This window comes from Apium graveolens, chromosome 3, assembly GCF_009905375.1.
Source record: "Apium graveolens cultivar Ventura chromosome 3, ASM990537v1, whole genome shotgun sequence".
In the NCBI taxonomy this organism is placed as follows: domain Eukaryota; kingdom Viridiplantae; phylum Streptophyta; class Magnoliopsida; order Apiales; family Apiaceae; genus Apium; species Apium graveolens.
This window is the reverse complement of record NC_133649.1, coordinates 22,385,933-22,404,421: the sequence shown is the minus strand read 5'-3', so window position 1 is coordinate 22,404,421 and position 18,489 is coordinate 22,385,933. Positions and strand designations below refer to the sequence as shown.

General features: G+C 33.1%; 1 protein-coding gene across 1 annotated transcript; it reads right to left on the bottom strand.

Annotated features, from left to right (window-relative positions):
- Positions 1–3,461: 3,461 nt before the first annotated feature.
- Positions 3,462–12,394, bottom strand: LOC141711976 (agamous-like MADS-box protein AGL8 homolog). Its single transcript, XM_074514718.1, has 8 exons — positions 12,154–12,394; positions 9,971–10,049; positions 9,632–9,696; positions 9,412–9,511; positions 9,265–9,306; positions 8,961–9,002; positions 3,991–4,103; positions 3,462–3,770 (listed from the first exon to the last, which is right to left on the bottom strand). The coding sequence occupies exons 1-8, from the start codon at positions 12,336–12,338 to the stop codon at positions 3,662–3,664; spliced, it is 735 nt and encodes a 244-aa protein (XP_074370819.1). The 5' UTR covers positions 12,339–12,394; the 3' UTR covers positions 3,462–3,661.
- Between the last annotated feature and the right edge of the window lie 6,095 nt (positions 12,395–18,489).

Sequence of the window (18,489 nt, the reverse complement as noted above, 5' to 3'; positions counted from 1 at the left end):
TTGTAGAAGTCCATTTCATTTAAGAAAGAATGCCTAATATACACCACTTTCCTTTCCAAGTGCCCAGAATACTCATCGGCGGAAGAACGACCCAAAATACCGACGAACTGCGCATTTTACGGATGCGTATTCTGTTTTTTTTTAAATTTCTTCGCAATTTTTTATAAAAAACAGAATACGCATGATGATAATGCATATTCAATGGATAATATGGGCAGTCCCTCCCGCCAAATGATATTTTGGGCACCAGTCCCCAAATAATCGTCCTCCCGCCAAATGTTATTTTGGACGCCAGTCCTCAAATGATCGGTATTTTGATTTTTTACGCTTCATTTAAGGAGATAAATATTTTGTAATTATTTTGATAATCAATTTTATATTTTATAACCCTGATAATTTTCTATATCAAATTCCATTTTTTCTATTAACAAAAGAACATGTGTTAACACAGTTATCAAATGTCAACTCGCAAAATCTTCAAATCAAACCAAATTTCAAGCTCCCAAACTGATGTACTTTTCAAGCAATCTCTTTGAAACATTACAATCAACTAAAGTGATGCATATATTGTACATATAAATACAAGGAAAATTCTAGAGGTACTTACTAAAATAGTTATAAATGTCACATGTCACATGTTTGTCATTGTGTCACATCACACATGTTATCATTTTGTAACTTTCTTTTGTAATTCTAGCGTTACTCAAAATACAAATACACTGTACTAGATTCTGTCTTGGTAGCTAGAAAAATGATGGCCACTGTTGAACTGAATAAACTTAGCTTTCATGAACAAATGAAGGTCTTAGATAGTACCGCCTCAGAATTTACCACACATTAAAAAAGCTATCCATTGCCTGCGCCGCCCGGAGCACCTCTTTTCGGCTTTTACCATTTTTTCTGGGCTGTTGTAAGAATCTGATATAAATCTGAGAGGCAGCAAAAAAGACAGAGTCAATGTAAATAAGCCTGCACTAGATATTTTGATATGTGTATAATTAGTTGAAAATCAAATTACACAGGAAATGCAAAGGACTGTGTGCTAGCTGAGCTGCTGTTTGATCGAAGAGAAACAGCGCTGGAATGTGAGACCGGTTTCAAGTAGGTTAATGAACTTAAATCAGTAAATGCAAAAGACTGTGTGCTGTCTGAGCTGCTATTTGATCGAAGAAAAACACTGCTCGAATGTGAGACTGGCGTCAAGTAGCTCAATAAACTTGTAGGACGAAAAATGGATTTCTCAGGGTCCAACGTTTCATCTTTGATCACCGTATCAAGCAATTGGATTCCTCTGCAATTCTTCACAGCTTTATATGTGTCGCATTCATTTGTCTCTTCATTGCTGTCTGAATCACACTTGACAGCAGTGTCGGATACACTGCTGTTGTTTTGTAGAAGTTTTACGAGAGTTGAAAACATAGAAATAGGTTGCGAGAATCAAATGTTTCCGGCTAATTAGAGTACATGAACATGTAAAAACTTGGGACATTCAGGAAACAGAGAAGATGTTAATATAATACTTTCCGAAGCTTAATGCAGTATCAAAAACATTGTCCCCTGACATTTAAGATGAAAGGCCATATGCAGAAGAAGACAGCTATACAAATAATGAACCGTAACCAACAAATTAAAATTCAGATAACTAACAAGCAACAGTACAGTTATGAGAGATTGTGATTTGCTTGAACACCTTGAGCAATACGTAATTGTAGTTTTGTATGAGATATGAATTAACAAAAAGCAAGTTTTATTTTATATATTCCAATTTCCACTATTTTATGTGGTCTAGATTCCAGACCGTCCAGTATGAGAGTCATTCAATATGTTCACCAAACGAGAGAAGAGCATACATCAGTTTCTGGAAACTGCAGCCGACCTTTGAGATATAATCAATGTGCTGTATTTGAAAATCAATGTCAAATTCTAGGGTCTACCTGAGCAAAAATTAATTCTTGCTAGAGTAAAAGGCAAATCAAGTGTACGTGCATGGCATGCTGAATTATAATCACAGAAGCAACAACAAGTAACGTTTATAACCGTTCTGGCATTCGACAAATACAACAATTTACAGTAATGCTGCAGTGGCGGAACTAGGATCATAAAACATCCGGGGTTAAACTAATTTATCGCTAGTTTTTCTAAACTAACCGGGGCTTAAAGTAAACTTTCTACAAATTTTTAACTAGAAAGTAGAAACCGTGACTTTATAAAAAAAAATTTACTAAAATATTTAGTGTAGCTGGGGTTCGGCCTAAGTTTGTCCCCTTGTTCAGCCCCTGCTGCAATGGACCTGAATCTCTTGTACTACTAATATCTTTATACATAAGAATATGATCCCATCTTATAAAAATTAAAACTCAACGTGTAAGGAGGAGAGCTTAGTAAAATCCATTGTGTCCTTTATAAAGAATGGCCATGTTTGTTTTGAAGGATTACAATCCCCGGATTATAATCCGTTCACTATAATCCTCTCCTTATTATCCCAAGAATTATAATCCTTATTGTTTGTTAAGTTATTTAAGGGATTATAATTCTTAAGTAGAGATGAGGTAGAGAATCACCTCTGTACAAAAAACCTTAACATATTGAACAAATTCAAATTCTGACTCAAATAAATAAACAAACAGAATGTCTACATTAAAAATAGAAAAAACAATCCAATAAACAACACCAAAATTACCGTACAACACAAAACACCACAAAATAGACACATCACTACATTAACTCCAATCAAACTTGCTTCAGATTTGAAAAAATTATTCAAAATTTAGAAGATAATCATCAACATTAAAAGTTGTTTATATCCCAGAAACACGAAAATTAAAAAAGATTAAAAAATTTCTTACTAGGTAATAAGATAAATGTTTGTGACTATCGGTAACGAGATGGAAAGCGAGCTATAGATACATATGTGTACATGGGAGAAGAATTTAAGAGTGAAAAGAAGAGCGAAAGACAAGTTTTACTGGTATAAAGTTGCAGTATTTCTAACTAAATAAGGGTAAATTTGTCCAATCAATTTTTAATCCCACATAATACCTGCAAGTACTATTTTATCCCATTGGCCGAGCTACATTTGACATTACTAGTTATCCGGGGATTAGAATCCCTAGGTCCAATTTTCATAACAAACAAGGAATAATTATTTTTTACGGATTATAATCCAATAATTCTCCTAATCCCATCAAACAAATATGGCCAATGAGAATATTGTAGTTTTAGTGCTTGCAAAAAATTTCTCCCAATGAAACTGTGGATCGTACTAACATTACATACAATCTTCCACAGCCAAATTAACTACCAACACGCACTAAACTCAACAGGTCTGTTAAGTCACCTGCAAAGTCTTAATGAAGGACTAATCAAACCTAATCTTACATAACTCCGTTGATTCAAGCACTCGACTGTAAAATACATCACGTCAGCTTAATTACAATTCAAAAAAAAATGAACAAAATGCATACAACACAAAGTACATTGCATACAGAACTAAATTGAGTTGGCTGAGCTCTTTCATCTAGCCTTCCATTTACATAAAAACAAAAGGGACGAGGTACAGCTTTTCGATTTTTGCAATAGATTAACATCCAAAATACATACACATATAAAATAACAATGGCATCTTCCAGAAGCCAATTATTTGCAGGATGACCCTTGTTTATTAACTTATGTGTGAAAGCATCCAAGCTGGAATGGTTGTGTTAGTTTCATTATTCTGTTGAGAAGTCCCTTCATCATCTCCGGTGTTGCGTACGGCTTGGAATACATCACTGCATCTCATGCAAATAATACTCAGTACTCTACTTTTAAAATTTTTTGTACTCCCCCATAGACTAACATTTGTGATATTTTTAGCTCGAATCACATTTTAAGCTCAGCAATTTTTAACACAGAACAGTTATAAGTTTTAGTAGTACATATTTAACTTCTAAGATGAGTGATTTTATAACATTAACTTATGTAGGACAGACTTTGGAAGGGACTACTAACCCCGTGACATTGAAGGGTTGAAATGATTTCCCCAAAACAGGAGGTGATGAACTCTCTTGTTTTTGTTGCTCCAGTGGACACAGTTGGGCTAGCTCTTTTTCCTTGTTCTTGACCTGCAGATATACACCTAAGTGTTAAGAATACTTGATGATTGTTATGCACAAATAAATCCATACAACAAGAAACATACAGCTGTACACAAAGCATGCAAATGATAGAAATTAATCTATCTCTACATAATATTTTCAACTAAATTAAGATACTGATAAGTGAAAAAAAGATTATCAAGCCATACACAGTTGCCCACGGAAATAAGAATGCAGTAGCTATGTAACATTATCATTTGATGAACCGTGTTTATTCTTGGCCGTGCATGAAAGTTGAAGGTTTAGAAAAAATTTGCACATTGAACCAAATTAGAAGTTTGACTAGATTAGTCTTCACCTGATCTGCTATTTAGTCAAAATAGCTCATTCAATTGTTACCTCTAACATAATAGCCAAACATGATCAAGATATACCTCATCTAGATTTTAATGCAATGACAAATATTTATAGATTTTAAAATAGGAATGTTAGATCCACAAAATTGAGCATAGAATCTTTCATAAAATAACATGTGGTAAGTGATAATTGAAATGAGCCCTCAAATTCATATTAATAGCACTAATTAAAACATCACAACACATTTGTTACATTATTTTGTGAACTTTTTTGTGATAAATTTTGTGCATGTAGTATTACTCTTTAAGATATTGCTATTGATTCATTTTACATGAAATTCAAAAAAATTGATATATATCGGGATGCAAACAAATAATAACTAGCACCGTATTATCCACTTTGGCTCAAAACCCATATATTTATTTTTGGGCACATTTTATAATATCTTAAATTAATGAAGTTACTCATTTGGTAGCTCTATATACAAGAAAATTAATTCTTACCTTCTCGATTTGATATTTGGGTTGAGCCTATCTATCCATGTATAATCTCGTAGAGTTTTAGAGTTGATGTAAAATTCCATAAAGCCTTCTTGATTTAAACAAAGTTTTCGACAAATTATTCAAAGTATATGTAAAATTCCATAAAGCCTTCTTGATTTAAACAAAGTTTTCGACAAATTATTCAAAGTATCATGAAGTTTAATCATATTCTAAACCCAATTTTAGAATATTTTTTAAATTCCCTAATAATTACACCAAATTTTAAAGTAATTTTTAAATGTAAATTGAGAACAGTTAAACTCTGGCAATCATTTCAACTTCCCTTTTAAACTCCCCTTCCCACCCATCAATGATTTCCCTCTTCTCACATATAACTCTATGACTATATTCATATTAAATAATTTGATTTAACCTTAACAACCTCTTACATCATGACAAAAGAATTTAAATAAGATTTTATATTAGATTATACAAGTAATTATAATGATTTAACGCATAATCATGATTTGAGATTTGAGAAGCCAGTCAGGGTCTGTTAGAGAGGAAGATTTTTAGTATATAAGTAGCAGTAGTAAGATGACTTCATTAGTATTAGACCTTTTGTGATGGTGCCAAAAAATAAATCCGTGCGAACTCAACCTAAAGCGGACAATATGCAAGCCCAACAACTGGTATCAGAATTTCAGATTATAATGATCCTTAATAATCTCAGATGGGCTCCCAAAATAAACCTAGAAAGCGACAGATGAGCTACCCAGAGATGAGTTTAAGGGGGAGGGGAGGTAGATAGCCAGATGAACTTCCGCTATGTGTCAAGGGTAGCCAGATCACATTGATGGAGACATATCTTACAAGTGTCGAGACCGATGTGTGAATGGGGGATTGTTAGGAGTTGTCCCACATTATTTGTGAGTCATCTTTTCAAAAGCCCAGACACAGCCTTCTGTGCGCAGATTGCTAGTTAATAAGCAGCTAGTAAACTCTATTAATATGAGCTCTTTTCAGATATGCCCAAATACAAATTCGTGCGGACCTGACCCAGTGCGGACAATATCATACTTATGTGAAGTTAGGTTAGCTCGGGAAGTCCAATAAGTGGTATCAGAACTATGGTTGAACGGTCCATTTTAATAATCTCAGATGGGCTCCTAGAATGAACCTGGAAGCGACAGATGGGCTAACCGGGATGGGTTTAAAGGGGAGGCCAATGAGCCTTCCAGAATGGGTCTAGGGGAGCCGGAGCCAGAGCCAGACGGACTTCCAGTAGTATATAATTATAAGCAGCCATTTAACTTCATTAGTATAAGACCTTTTGGGATATGTCCAAATTCAAATCCGTGGGGGCTCGAAGGCTCGGCCCATGTCGAACAATATCATACTAATATGGAGTTAGGCCTATTTCGCAAGTACAACAAGTAGTATTAGTATTAAGGTTGTTTCGGTCCATAACAATCTCCTATGGGCTGCCAAAATAGACTTAGGAAGCGGCATACAGGTTAACCCGGGAGGGATCAGGGAAAAGGCACGTGGTCCTTGTATGGGCCTATGGATAAGTCATAGAGCCAGATGAACTTTCAGTATGGGTCAAAAAGGAGCCGTACCACATAATTAGGAGGCCGATCCGAAAGGTGTCGGGCCCGATGTGTGAAGAAAGAGATTGTGAGAAGTTGTCCCATATCGTTTGTGAGAAGGACAAATTGCTAGTATACATTAGTAAGAGCCTTTTTGGGAATGATCCAAAACAAATACGTGCGAGTTCGGCCCAGAACGAACAATATCATATGAATGTGGAGTTAGGCCTGTTTAGCAAGTACAACAAGTGGTATCAAAGCTTTATCTTATAATTGTCCAAAACAATCTCAGACGTGCACCAAGAATGGGCCTAGGACGACATATGAGCAAATTGTTAATTCTGACAGAAAATCTCGAAATTAGTTGTCCCCAAATATCTCCTTCAACACCAAATTTCCTAATATGAGTACAATTTTTTAAAGGAATGAGAAACAAAGTATGCACCATATTTTTCATTTCTTATCTTAGTATTTTCCATTATCGCTTTGACCTTAAGAACATATTTTATAATGAATAAAAAATTATAAAATATTAAAGTAGAAAATTTAAGTATGATTTTTTTTTGAATTATTTCAGACTAATATATTTTAAATTAATTCAGACTCGTAATATGAATTTTGATCCGTATTGTCAGATATAATAGCCGATTTTTGAAAATTATTCAGACTCATAATATGAATTTTGATCCATATTGTCAGATATAATAGCCGATTTTTGAAATTTTTTAGAAAAGGACATATGTCATTAATGAGATTAATAAGTTGTTGCCTATATTTAGTTTATAACAAGTCTCTAAATTAGTGGATCTATGGATTTAAGTGAGCAAGTTTATAATCCCTAGATTAGTCACTGAATTATGCAAGTTGTTGCCTATATTTAAATAAATTGTGTAAATGCAAGTGTTTTATATAAGTGTGTAAATGTGGGTTGTAGTTGTAATTATGTTTATTTTTAATAAATAAATATAAAATAAAAGTATCCTATAATCAATAATTAATCACGTGAAATTGGTTGAAATATTAGTAATGATTGTATAATAAATATATGTATATGTATTTAATAAATAAGTACTGCATTAATTAATTTTGTACATTAAAATAATGTCAATCAAGTGTTTATTAAAATATATTGATAGTATTAAAATATATGAATTTGTGTGAACTTCAGTGAAAATCATTACATTTATTAAATTACAAAAGTACAATAGCATATAAATTATGATTAATATAGTTCCATATTTTTATAAAAATTATACTTATATATGTTTAATTATATATCATGCAATGCTATGTAATTTATTTATTAATATAATATCTTAACACATTTATTAATTATAATATAGAAGAAAATTGTAATATCATTTACAACTACCTATGTTTTTTGAACCTTTAATTAAATGGCCCGGTTCTAAAATATTTCAATTTAATTTATTAATTTTTTAATTAATTAATTCATTGTTATGAATTAATTTAAAATTAATAAATTAAATTTAATAAATTAGATATTATTATCTTCTTCTAATATATCCAACTAATTATTTCTCTTCACGAAATGACCTAAGCCATCAATGCACTTAACTACATGTTATATTTTGCTCATTTTAATATATTTAAATTAATTATAAAAATTATAGATTAAATATTGAAAACTATAAAATGCTTATTTATTTAATAGATTTTTTTCAATTTAATTTCATAAAAGTGAATATTATCTTTTTTAAAAGTTACTTCTTGAGTTCTAGTATTTAGTTACTGTATCAATTTTCATATATTATATAAATTATATATATTCTTTTGCATTAAAAATAATAAAATTTGATTTTTAATCTTTCAATTGTTTGTTCTAATTTGCTTTATTATATTAGTATACAAGTTAATGAAGAAATTTGTGTATCTAGCTAGTTGATAACTAAGTGACATTGCAGGATAGCTAGTATTTCTCATTCAATCATTTGAGAGCAATTTTAATAACAAAATTCAGCATTTACTTGTATGAGATAAAACACTAAATGGAAGAGCCATGTAAGTTTTATAAGAGGAAAAATTTTAAAATTGAATTGAATTAAACAACACAACAACAAACCTGCAACTTGGAATGCAGTTTTGCAAGTGATAGACTTTTGGAATATATGCAAGTTGTATAGATTAGTATAATGCAGCTCAAGGAGAAATTCACACAGATCACATGTTTAGACAGTAAAGTAACAAACTCAACAACTAACATTTAAGCAAAGGAATTAGCTAGCATAAGAGAAGCTAAACATGTGATCTTTTTGCTATGCTGTGATGCTGTGAGCTTCTCCTTAAGCTACAGCTCATTAATAACAGTGGCAACAATGGATGCTGCAAGACTGTTCCAGATAATATATGCGTGCCAATTGTAATCTACAATTCTGTATGGCAAGATTCTGTTGAAAATCACTATATTAGCATGAAAAGGATTAAAACAACACCTTCTTTGACAGCATGTTATTTTGTTCCTGCAAAGCCTTGTCCTGCCATACAAATAGCAAAATATAGTAAGTGACCAAGATTCTCAGGATTTTGTATGCTCTATCTCTCTCTCCCTCCCCCCCCTTCCGCTCCTCTCTCTTCCTCCCTGGCTCCCACTTCCTCTCCCTCCCTCCCTCCCTCTCCCAAACACACTCTCATCCAATCTCTTTAAATTGGCAAAATTCTGTACTTCTGTTATTAAAATGCCAATGATATAAAAACGCCATCTTCATTTTCTGTAGTTCAAAAAAGGAAGTGCCTTGCCTTTTTCTGAAGTTGAGAAATCGACTCGAACATGATTTGATTCTGTAAACACCATTAATTTTATTAAATGACTATGAATTTGTTGTATTTCAAAATTATTATATACAAGTTCAAGGTAGCTAGCTAACCGATTTGCATAATCTTTACCTTTCTTGATCTAAGGTTTTTAAGAGCTGAATCGAGCTGGTTCTCCAAACTTTGTAGGTCTTTGAGGCTCAAAGAGTCCAGGTCTTCACCCATGTAATGCCTGCCCAAAAGGCCAACATTATTAGAATACTTCTGTACTTGAGAGCTGAATCGACCTGGTTCTCCAAACTTTGTAGCTCTTTTAGTTGGGCTTCTTAAGAAAGCGGGATGATATATATACCTTTGGTTTTTCTGCAATACTTCTATTCTTGCCTTGAGCTTTGCATGCTCCAAAGTCCAACTTCCCTGAAACAGATTTTGTTCTGATCATTTTGGTTTAAATATTTTGAGATTCTAGTCCACTTCCACTTTTGTTTTTGGAAAATATAAACCCCTCTAATATTAATTACTGAAGTACATTATTCCTACAATTTGATCTCTCTATGTTATTCTTATTACTAAAGTGAACTTGATCTCGATATACATTTTGTCAGAATACAAAACAATTTGTGAATTTAAGGTTCATGATAATTCTGAGTTACACTATTTAAAAATAATAGCTCAGTTATAACAATGTCACCTGTGATACAGTATCAATTGCAACAAGCTGCCCTTCTGCCCTTGAATATCTCTCATATCGTTCCAGAATCCTTTCCATGCTGAAGGTTTACAGAAGAAAAGTTTTGTTCAATACAGAAAACATGAAATCTTTCAAACCAAAATAATTAATCATTTACTTGCTGTTTATGTTAAGGAACCATTATGCAAGTGCTTTATTGAATATAAACCATCTGACACTTACAGAAGACTCAGTTTAAGCACATATATAACTTTAGATCATAAAATATAAAACGTAATTAAATAACCTACATAATTACTTGAAAAGTCAAATTTTTGTCAACAATAGGATTGTTATAATATTGTGAGAGGCGTTTAAGTTGATTTTGACTAGCCAAATAATCTCCTTGCCAATCAGCTTTGGAAAAACTCATATTTACTAAATAACTGCATTGCTGAGTAAAGTCTACATGCTTTGATCTAAAAACAAACTTCATCGAAAGCCAATCATCTTATCCGCCCTTTACTAGTATATTCAAATAGATTAAAAAAATTAATGAACTATTACAAGAAAAATTATTCATTTTTAATAATACTTCAGAACTTATTAAATTTAATAAAAACTGATATTATTTTAATAAATAATATTCTAAAAGTCTACTGTCAATATAGTAACCACTTACAAATATAAATGGATAATGTTAAGAAAAATTGTTTGAGCCGTTATGAATGTGAATACTAAATTATAAACAAAAATCTAATTATGACTATAAAATACAGGATTTAAAATTTGGGTGATTGAGTTTTCCAAAATTAAGTGTAAACAAAACATGTCAAGTTTCCTCGATCCTAATTTAGATGGTGTGAACCCTAATGAACAAGCTGAGGTGATAAAGTGACAAAGCAAGGATAAGGCGAAACCTAACCAGGTTAGGTGAAATCCCTATTGCATACAATATGACAACACAAGTCTGTTGGGAGCACTAAATAAATTCTAAGGGAACAGAACTGGTTATAATTAATGAAGCTACGCAGGTGAGAGGACATCTAAGCATTTGTAACTGGGGAAGAATATATACTAGTATATAACATTACTAACATTATATTTATATACAAAACTAGCAATTAGAAAAAGCAGCTCAGTATGGTTAATATTAGGCTATTAGCTCCCTTAATGCTTTCAATTTTGAGATGTTTTAATATATTTCTTTACTTATATTAATGGGTTTCACTGACTTATCCCACTTCTTAATTTTTCTTCACCATTATTTATTTTTAAAAAAATTTCATGCTCAACAACAATTATTATTAAAAAATGGACATTTTTGATTAATCCATTTCTAAGTTGAATATAATAGATTATGACCCATCTAAAAATTTGATCACAAATAACATCATAACCACAAGCATGTTATGATCTGATGGGACCCGTTGTGACCCCGTCTAAAAGTGTTAGAATGATGCTCACATTTATGAAAATCGCTTTATTTAAACTGTAACATAGAAATACATATACACCAAGTTAAATAGGTATGAGTTCAGTTCAAGTAAAGTCAGTTGAATGTGCACGTAGTTTCTGCATGTAATTAAACGACTCTCAGATAGTGTAATTACTGAAATAGGCTACACGTACTCTATTTATATGAACTACAACCAAAATATCTCAGGCTTTCAGTACATGCCATATATGCATGAACAGGTTATATAAAAGTATTATAACTAGTACTACAAAGCATTTCAAAAATAATAGAGTGACACTGTTGACTGTTGAGAAGATGCCAGTCATTTATCACACAAGAGATTACCAAAAAAAAATTTAAAACATATATATAATATTAAGGACAAGCGTACTATTACTTTATGCATGAAATCATTATATTATATATGTAACTCATGTTGAGAGCTTGTGAAAATCAAGAACAGAATATGGTTTTGTTTTAAATTTTGACTATCAATTCTTCACTTTCTTATTGTGATGATTCCAGTTTCTGGTATCCTATGGTACAAACCAACCATTTTCTTACCAATTTGCATAGATATATGAACACGTGTGCATATATTATCAGTAGCCAGAAATTTAAAATTTTCAAGGTAGAAGATGAAAGAACAAGTAACTGCAACAAACAAAACCTAAGCAAATGATCTGAGCTAGATATCATAGAATTGGTAATTTAAAGTGCAGAAAACAAGTAGAGAAAAGCATACCAAGAATCAGTGGAGAATTCAGAAAGTTTGCCTTTAGTAGAGAAAACAATCAAGGCAACCTCAGCATCACAAAGAACAGAGATCTCATGTGCTTTTTTAAGCAAACCAGATCTTCTCTTTGAGAAAGTTACTTGTCTGTTTATCTTGTTCTCTATTCTCTTCAACTGTACCTTACCCCTACCCATATCTCTCTCTCTCTCTCGCCTTTCTCTCTATGTATATGTATTCTGAAAGAAAGAAAGAAAGAAAGAAAGATGATGAGGGGGTAGCTAGGCTAAGGCTAGAGAGACAAAGAGTGAAATCTATAAAAGGAAAGATGGAATATATAGAAATGGAGATGAGATTTGAGGACGGTACCATCCAAAACCGTTGTCTAATTTTCATTGGTCTAGCGTACGGTCTTTACTTATTTTTCATGAGCCTTAGAGGAAAATTGAAATGAAATTTCATTTTTAACTACTTTAGAGACTTTGTCCCCACTCCTCCAGTTATGTTCCAATATATATAACCAGTTTTTGGGACCTGTACGATGTTGCTAGGTGTGTTAGGTCTTTGGTTGTGTGGCTTGTGCACGTAATTATGTGGTGTCTGCATATATTTGTTTAGTACGATTTTTAGGACTATATACTCCCTCGCCCAAATTAATTTTTTATATTTTCTTTTTTGATATTTCTTTCAATTTTTTTATTATAAAAGGTTATTCAAAATTATATATTAGAAAAAGTTACATCAGTATTATTTTACTACTATTTACATACCCACTCAGTTAATGTACTGTTTACTTCAATTATCTAACCCCCTAATCTAACATGTCAATTTATTTAAGTTGTTTAATCAGTGCATTATCCTCCGTTTCCAATCTTTTTGATAACAAGTTAAAAGCGAATTTTGAATTACTCCTTTCCTCGGTCCTATTCATTTTCCTCCTATTTTATATAAATAATTAATTTATTAATTAAAGCTATAGGTATTTACAAGAACAGTAATGATAAATAGCCCACAAGTTATATTAAAATAATTATAAAATAACGCGACATGACACGTGTTAAAATTTAATTCGTGGGTGTATATAAATATACGCGAGATTCCATATTATTATAAGAAAAGTTATTATTTATAAACTATTTGAAGAAAAAATTTATAATAATTTTTGGGGTCTCTAACATTATTTTTACAAGAATAATCAAAATTGAATAAATATGTATTAAAATAACTCAAATCAAAGTATCGTGTATGAAAACTAAGATCGTTAATCAAATTTTTCACTCGGGTACATCCTTCGCGCATATAACTGAAATATACAACATTTTTAATAAATAATCTAAAAAGCTATTATAGCCTTAGTAAACACATAAATTGACTGATCATAACGTTTTCGAACAACAACCGTAATACAACATGACCCATATCCACGAACTAATATAATAACTAAACTCTCGTTGAAAGAGAACAAAATTCAATGTATGGGTAGGAAACCCACTCAGGATGCTAAACTTTCAATAAAAGGGAAATATTTATTTAAAAAGTAAACAAAAATTAGAAACAAAGGATCAAAAAATAAACCCAACTTAAAAATCATGTATTTCATAAATCGTAAAGAAAGTTGCAATTTCAGTAGTATTACGGTTGTAAAGATTGTGTTTTTGGAAAAAGATTTTGTAAATAATATTAAAAATTTGAGTAAAGTTTTTCGGGTCATAAATTTTGCATAGATATACCTGTTAAGAGTATCTCCGGCCATTCACCTCTCCAATCATGATCATGTGTTACTTAAAAGGTTTAGGTGGCATTAGGGTGAGCGCGGTGCGGGCGTTGCGGTTTTTTCCTCAAACCGCAAACCAAACTGCACATGCGGTTTACTCAAATTTCCAAACCGCAACTGCACCGCGTACCCTTGAAAATAATATAAACCACACCACGAAAATGTGGTGCGGTGCGGTGTGATGCGGTTCACTGCGGTTTATACTTTACAAGTTCAAAAAAATTAAATAAATACAAAACTTAAATTTAATCAAATTTCTGAAAATAGTTTTAGTCAATAAGAATGCAACATCTTAGTTCACTAGTATAAATACTTGGATTTTGATTTTCCTAATGAAGAAATACAAACAAGAGATTGTGTAATCTCTTTTTTATTTATCAGAAGATCGTGTGGTTCATTTAAATTCCTTAATGAATTTAACATATATTTCTAACTCAATAAGGATGATATGGTCATCTGATGAAATTCAGTTTAACTAAGAACATAAAATGGTTGTTTATTTTACCCGATAGAAATATAAGTGTGTGTGTATATATGTATATATATAATATATTAAATATTGCGGTGCGGTGCGGTTTGAACCGCATTTCAGAAATTTAAAACCACAACCCGCACCGCACCGCGCGATTTATTAAAAATTCAAACCATAACCGCACCACGAAAATTAAAAAGCGCGTTTTGCGGTGTTGTTTGGTGCGGTGCGGGCGGTTTTTGCCGTTTGTGCGGTTTTCTGCTCACCCCTAGGTGGCATCATATCATATTAGTTAGAAAAATATATCCCTCCAACATGTACACCCATTAGCTACAACTTATTTAAAACTTAATCTACTCTACACTTTAATATATACATATATTTATATTACACTAAATGCATATATGTAAAAATTCTTATTTCATATTTAATATTTTAAACTTTAATATAGTTATTTTAATGTACATTTCATATTTGTATAAATACTAATAGATATAATATAATACAATATAAATATATATTTAAATATATATATAAGTAATATTTATTAATTGGGTCCCTATCCACAGCCATAGCCATAGTTGGATAGGGAGCACCCACAACCAACAAATCAGGACCATTGAAGTAAAAAAACGAATGGTTAGGATCCGCTATTGCCGCAATGTTTCATTGCGGACATTGCGGGAGTGGCCCACATACTCCATTCCCTATTTTACCCTTTTTCTATGTTAATTCATTTATCAATGCTTTTTTAACTACATAAATATTAATTTAATAAGATATTATTCTTAATATTTCTGATTAAAAATTGTATATTTAAAAAATATTAAAAAATATTTTATAATAATATTAAATATTATATTTAATATTTAATATTCAATATTTTAAAAGTATTGAAACATTAAAATGAAATTACTATATTTAAATATTTAATAATATATATTAAAATAATAAAGGAAAATATTTTGATATTTATATATTTTAATTATTCAATATTTTTAGTAATAAATTAAAATATTTGAATATTTGAAAATATTAATAATATTAAATATTAATAAAAATGAATATACCACCGCAATGTTACATTGCGGCATCCGCAATGATTCATTGCGGTAGTCGTTTTCCTTTACCCAGAAAGAACCTAAAACTAAAAAACACACATATACAAACGATTTGAGGCGATTTCAGACGATTGAGACGATTTCAATCAGCGACATTGAGGTGGTTTGAGACGATTTCAATCACAATCACTCCATTGATCTTTTTGTCCATTAGGTATACAAACGATTTATAGCTATACACACACTTATACACACGATTACACCAACACACACACGATTATACAATGAGTTTGAGTTTGAGTGCGATTATACACACGATTACACCAACACTTCATCTGGTTTTATTTTTAACGCACTGGATTTTGTGCGATTTTGTTCGACACCCATCAGATGTTCGACAAATTGTCTTAGAGAACTCAACTGGTCTTTTACCTCATTTGAACCCCAACATTGTTTTAATTGATCATACTAGTAGTCATCCTTTGCTTGCTAAAGAAATTTGTGATGCTGTTAATTTCAAATTATTAGTTTCAATCCTATCTCCTTGATAATTAGTTCTGGGCTTGCAATGCAGTAACTTTCTGTTCACTTGTGCAATCTTCTGTTTCTGATGCTTCGCTGTCACTTGATGTTGAAGTATAAAAGCTACATATAAAATTTACTATCTTTTAAGTATATAATTTAGTCTAAACATTATATTTTGGTGGCAAGTTGAAACTGTCCCATTATTATCTAAAAAGTAAACATAAGAAAGCAGAGTTCATAAACAATATTTGTGGCCATCACTTTGTAGTTTGTAGTAGCAAGTTGAAGATAACAACAAAAAGTGGCCCTTTTATGTTGCTATATATTATTATCCACTATACTTTACTCCACTTTCATATACGTCTTCATCAATGAACCGCAAAGTTTTATGAAGTTGTAGAATTAACCAATCCAATGTCATGTATAGAGCCAATAGCCCACACTATATTTGCATTGCATGTATCTTCTTTAAAACTGGTTTAAATTGTCCACATCAAAACCTATTAATCTTGATAGCCCGTCCAATCCAGTGAGTGGGCTAAAATTTCCCATTTTAACCATAGCGTTGGCAAAGTTGGTCAAGACGGTGGCTTGGTTTGTACTGTAAGCTCTAACCTGAGCATCAAGGGAAGCAGACGTTGCTTAGGGCTCAACCACAGCATTAGTGAAAAGTGATAACTATTGCTAAGCAAAACCTAGTTAAAATCCCTTGGATTCATACAACTAAATCTTTTAAAAAACTTTTAAAAAGTAACAAAATACGACACCGGTCATCACTCAAGCATAAAAAGCTTGTACTTAAAAAATTAGAAAACATGTGTTGTAATCATTTGATTGTGTTGAGATGATATTTTCACGCATTTGTTTGTTTTCTTTTTCGTAATTACTGTTTGTTTGGAGTTGTACTGATGTGCTTTTTGGTTTAAAATATTGCAGATACTATGGACATGGAGTGTGGACCTCTTGATCGATCCTTGCTGACCATGCAGGACCGCCATATTAGCAGTCTGATCTGGGAGGGCGGGGACAGGAATACCGTAGATGTTAGACAGCTGACAGCAAGGATGGGTGAGTGGCATATACTTCCAGATCAGCAGGCTCTGTTGGATGCATATGGTTTTGGGGCGTTCGGCAACCCCGGGTGGTTCGGCAGAATGACATCAGACTCATTACGGCCTTGATTGAGAGGTGGAGGCCAGAGACTAACACATTCCATATGTTGTGTGGGGAGATGACTATTACTTTGGAGGATGTTTATATGATTCTGGGATTACCGGTTACTGGTCGTCCTCTCACCCAGGGCGAGCTTTAGCACCCGAAGGCGTGGTTCATGAAGAACTGGGAGGATCCGTCTATGTCAGAGCAGGAGCGCAGGGAGTTCTATAAGGATGGGCTGCATTTTAACCAGCTGAGGAACCGGTACGGGGCGAGAGCTGATACCAGAGATATGGATGCTGCTCAGATTGAGGTGCAGTGCAAAGTGTATACACGGGCCTATATGTTATTTATTATTGGAGGCATGCTTTTCCCTACATCTTCGCGGGACGTGGTGCATCCCCGGTATATGCAGCTGCTGATGGAGGAGTCGGAGATTCGTGATTATGCATGGGGTGCAGCTGTTATGGCACACTTGTACAGATCACTGACTTTGTCGGCTGATAGGTCTGTTCGCACCTTTAACGGGTGTAGTCTGCTATTAATGTCGTGGGCTTACGAGAGATTGGCACCCGGGAGGCCGGAGATTGCGCCTCAGCAGGAGATTCGGTGGCCGAGGGCGTGCGCGTGGGCCGAGCCAGTGAAGGTTAGTAGAGTAAACCCCCACCACCATACACGTAACTACCGGGGTGATTTGGACAGTTTACAGCTACACTGGGTGACATGGCAGCCGTATACCAGACTTTACGAGAGAGAGGCTGATCCTGATGATGTTGATGCTACTCATTTCCCGGTGTGCCGTCATATGGCTCTTGGTCGTATCCCGCTGGTAGCATCTGAGATCATTGAGTACAAGTATTCTGATAGGGTACTGAGACAGTTTGGGATGTGCCAGCATATACCGGATGATCCGTTTGACCACGTTGTTCTGAGGTTGGAGAGACAGTCTTCTTTTCAGCGGCCTCACCGTCTTGCTATGCATCAGCAGTATGTTGCCGAGTGGGAGATTTATGTGGCTACGGGTGGGCCGGAGATTGTTGAGGGCGGGTTTGTATCTCTCGCCGAGTATATGCAGTGGTATAGACGGGTAAGTAAGATGAGGATCGCTCGTTGTGTACCCCCTGAGGGCGATATCATACAGCCCCGTGACTGGTACCCTCAGCAGATGATGGGTGATGCGGTATGGTATTCTTCACTTGTTTCCAATTGTAGTCTTTACCTGTTTTCCTACAACTATTTAGGTTATTTTCCTGTGAATTATCGTTAATTCCCTACAACTACTTGTAAAATGGATTAAAAATGAAAATAAGGACTTATTTAGGTTATTTTCCCGTGAATTATCGTTAATTCCCTACAACTAC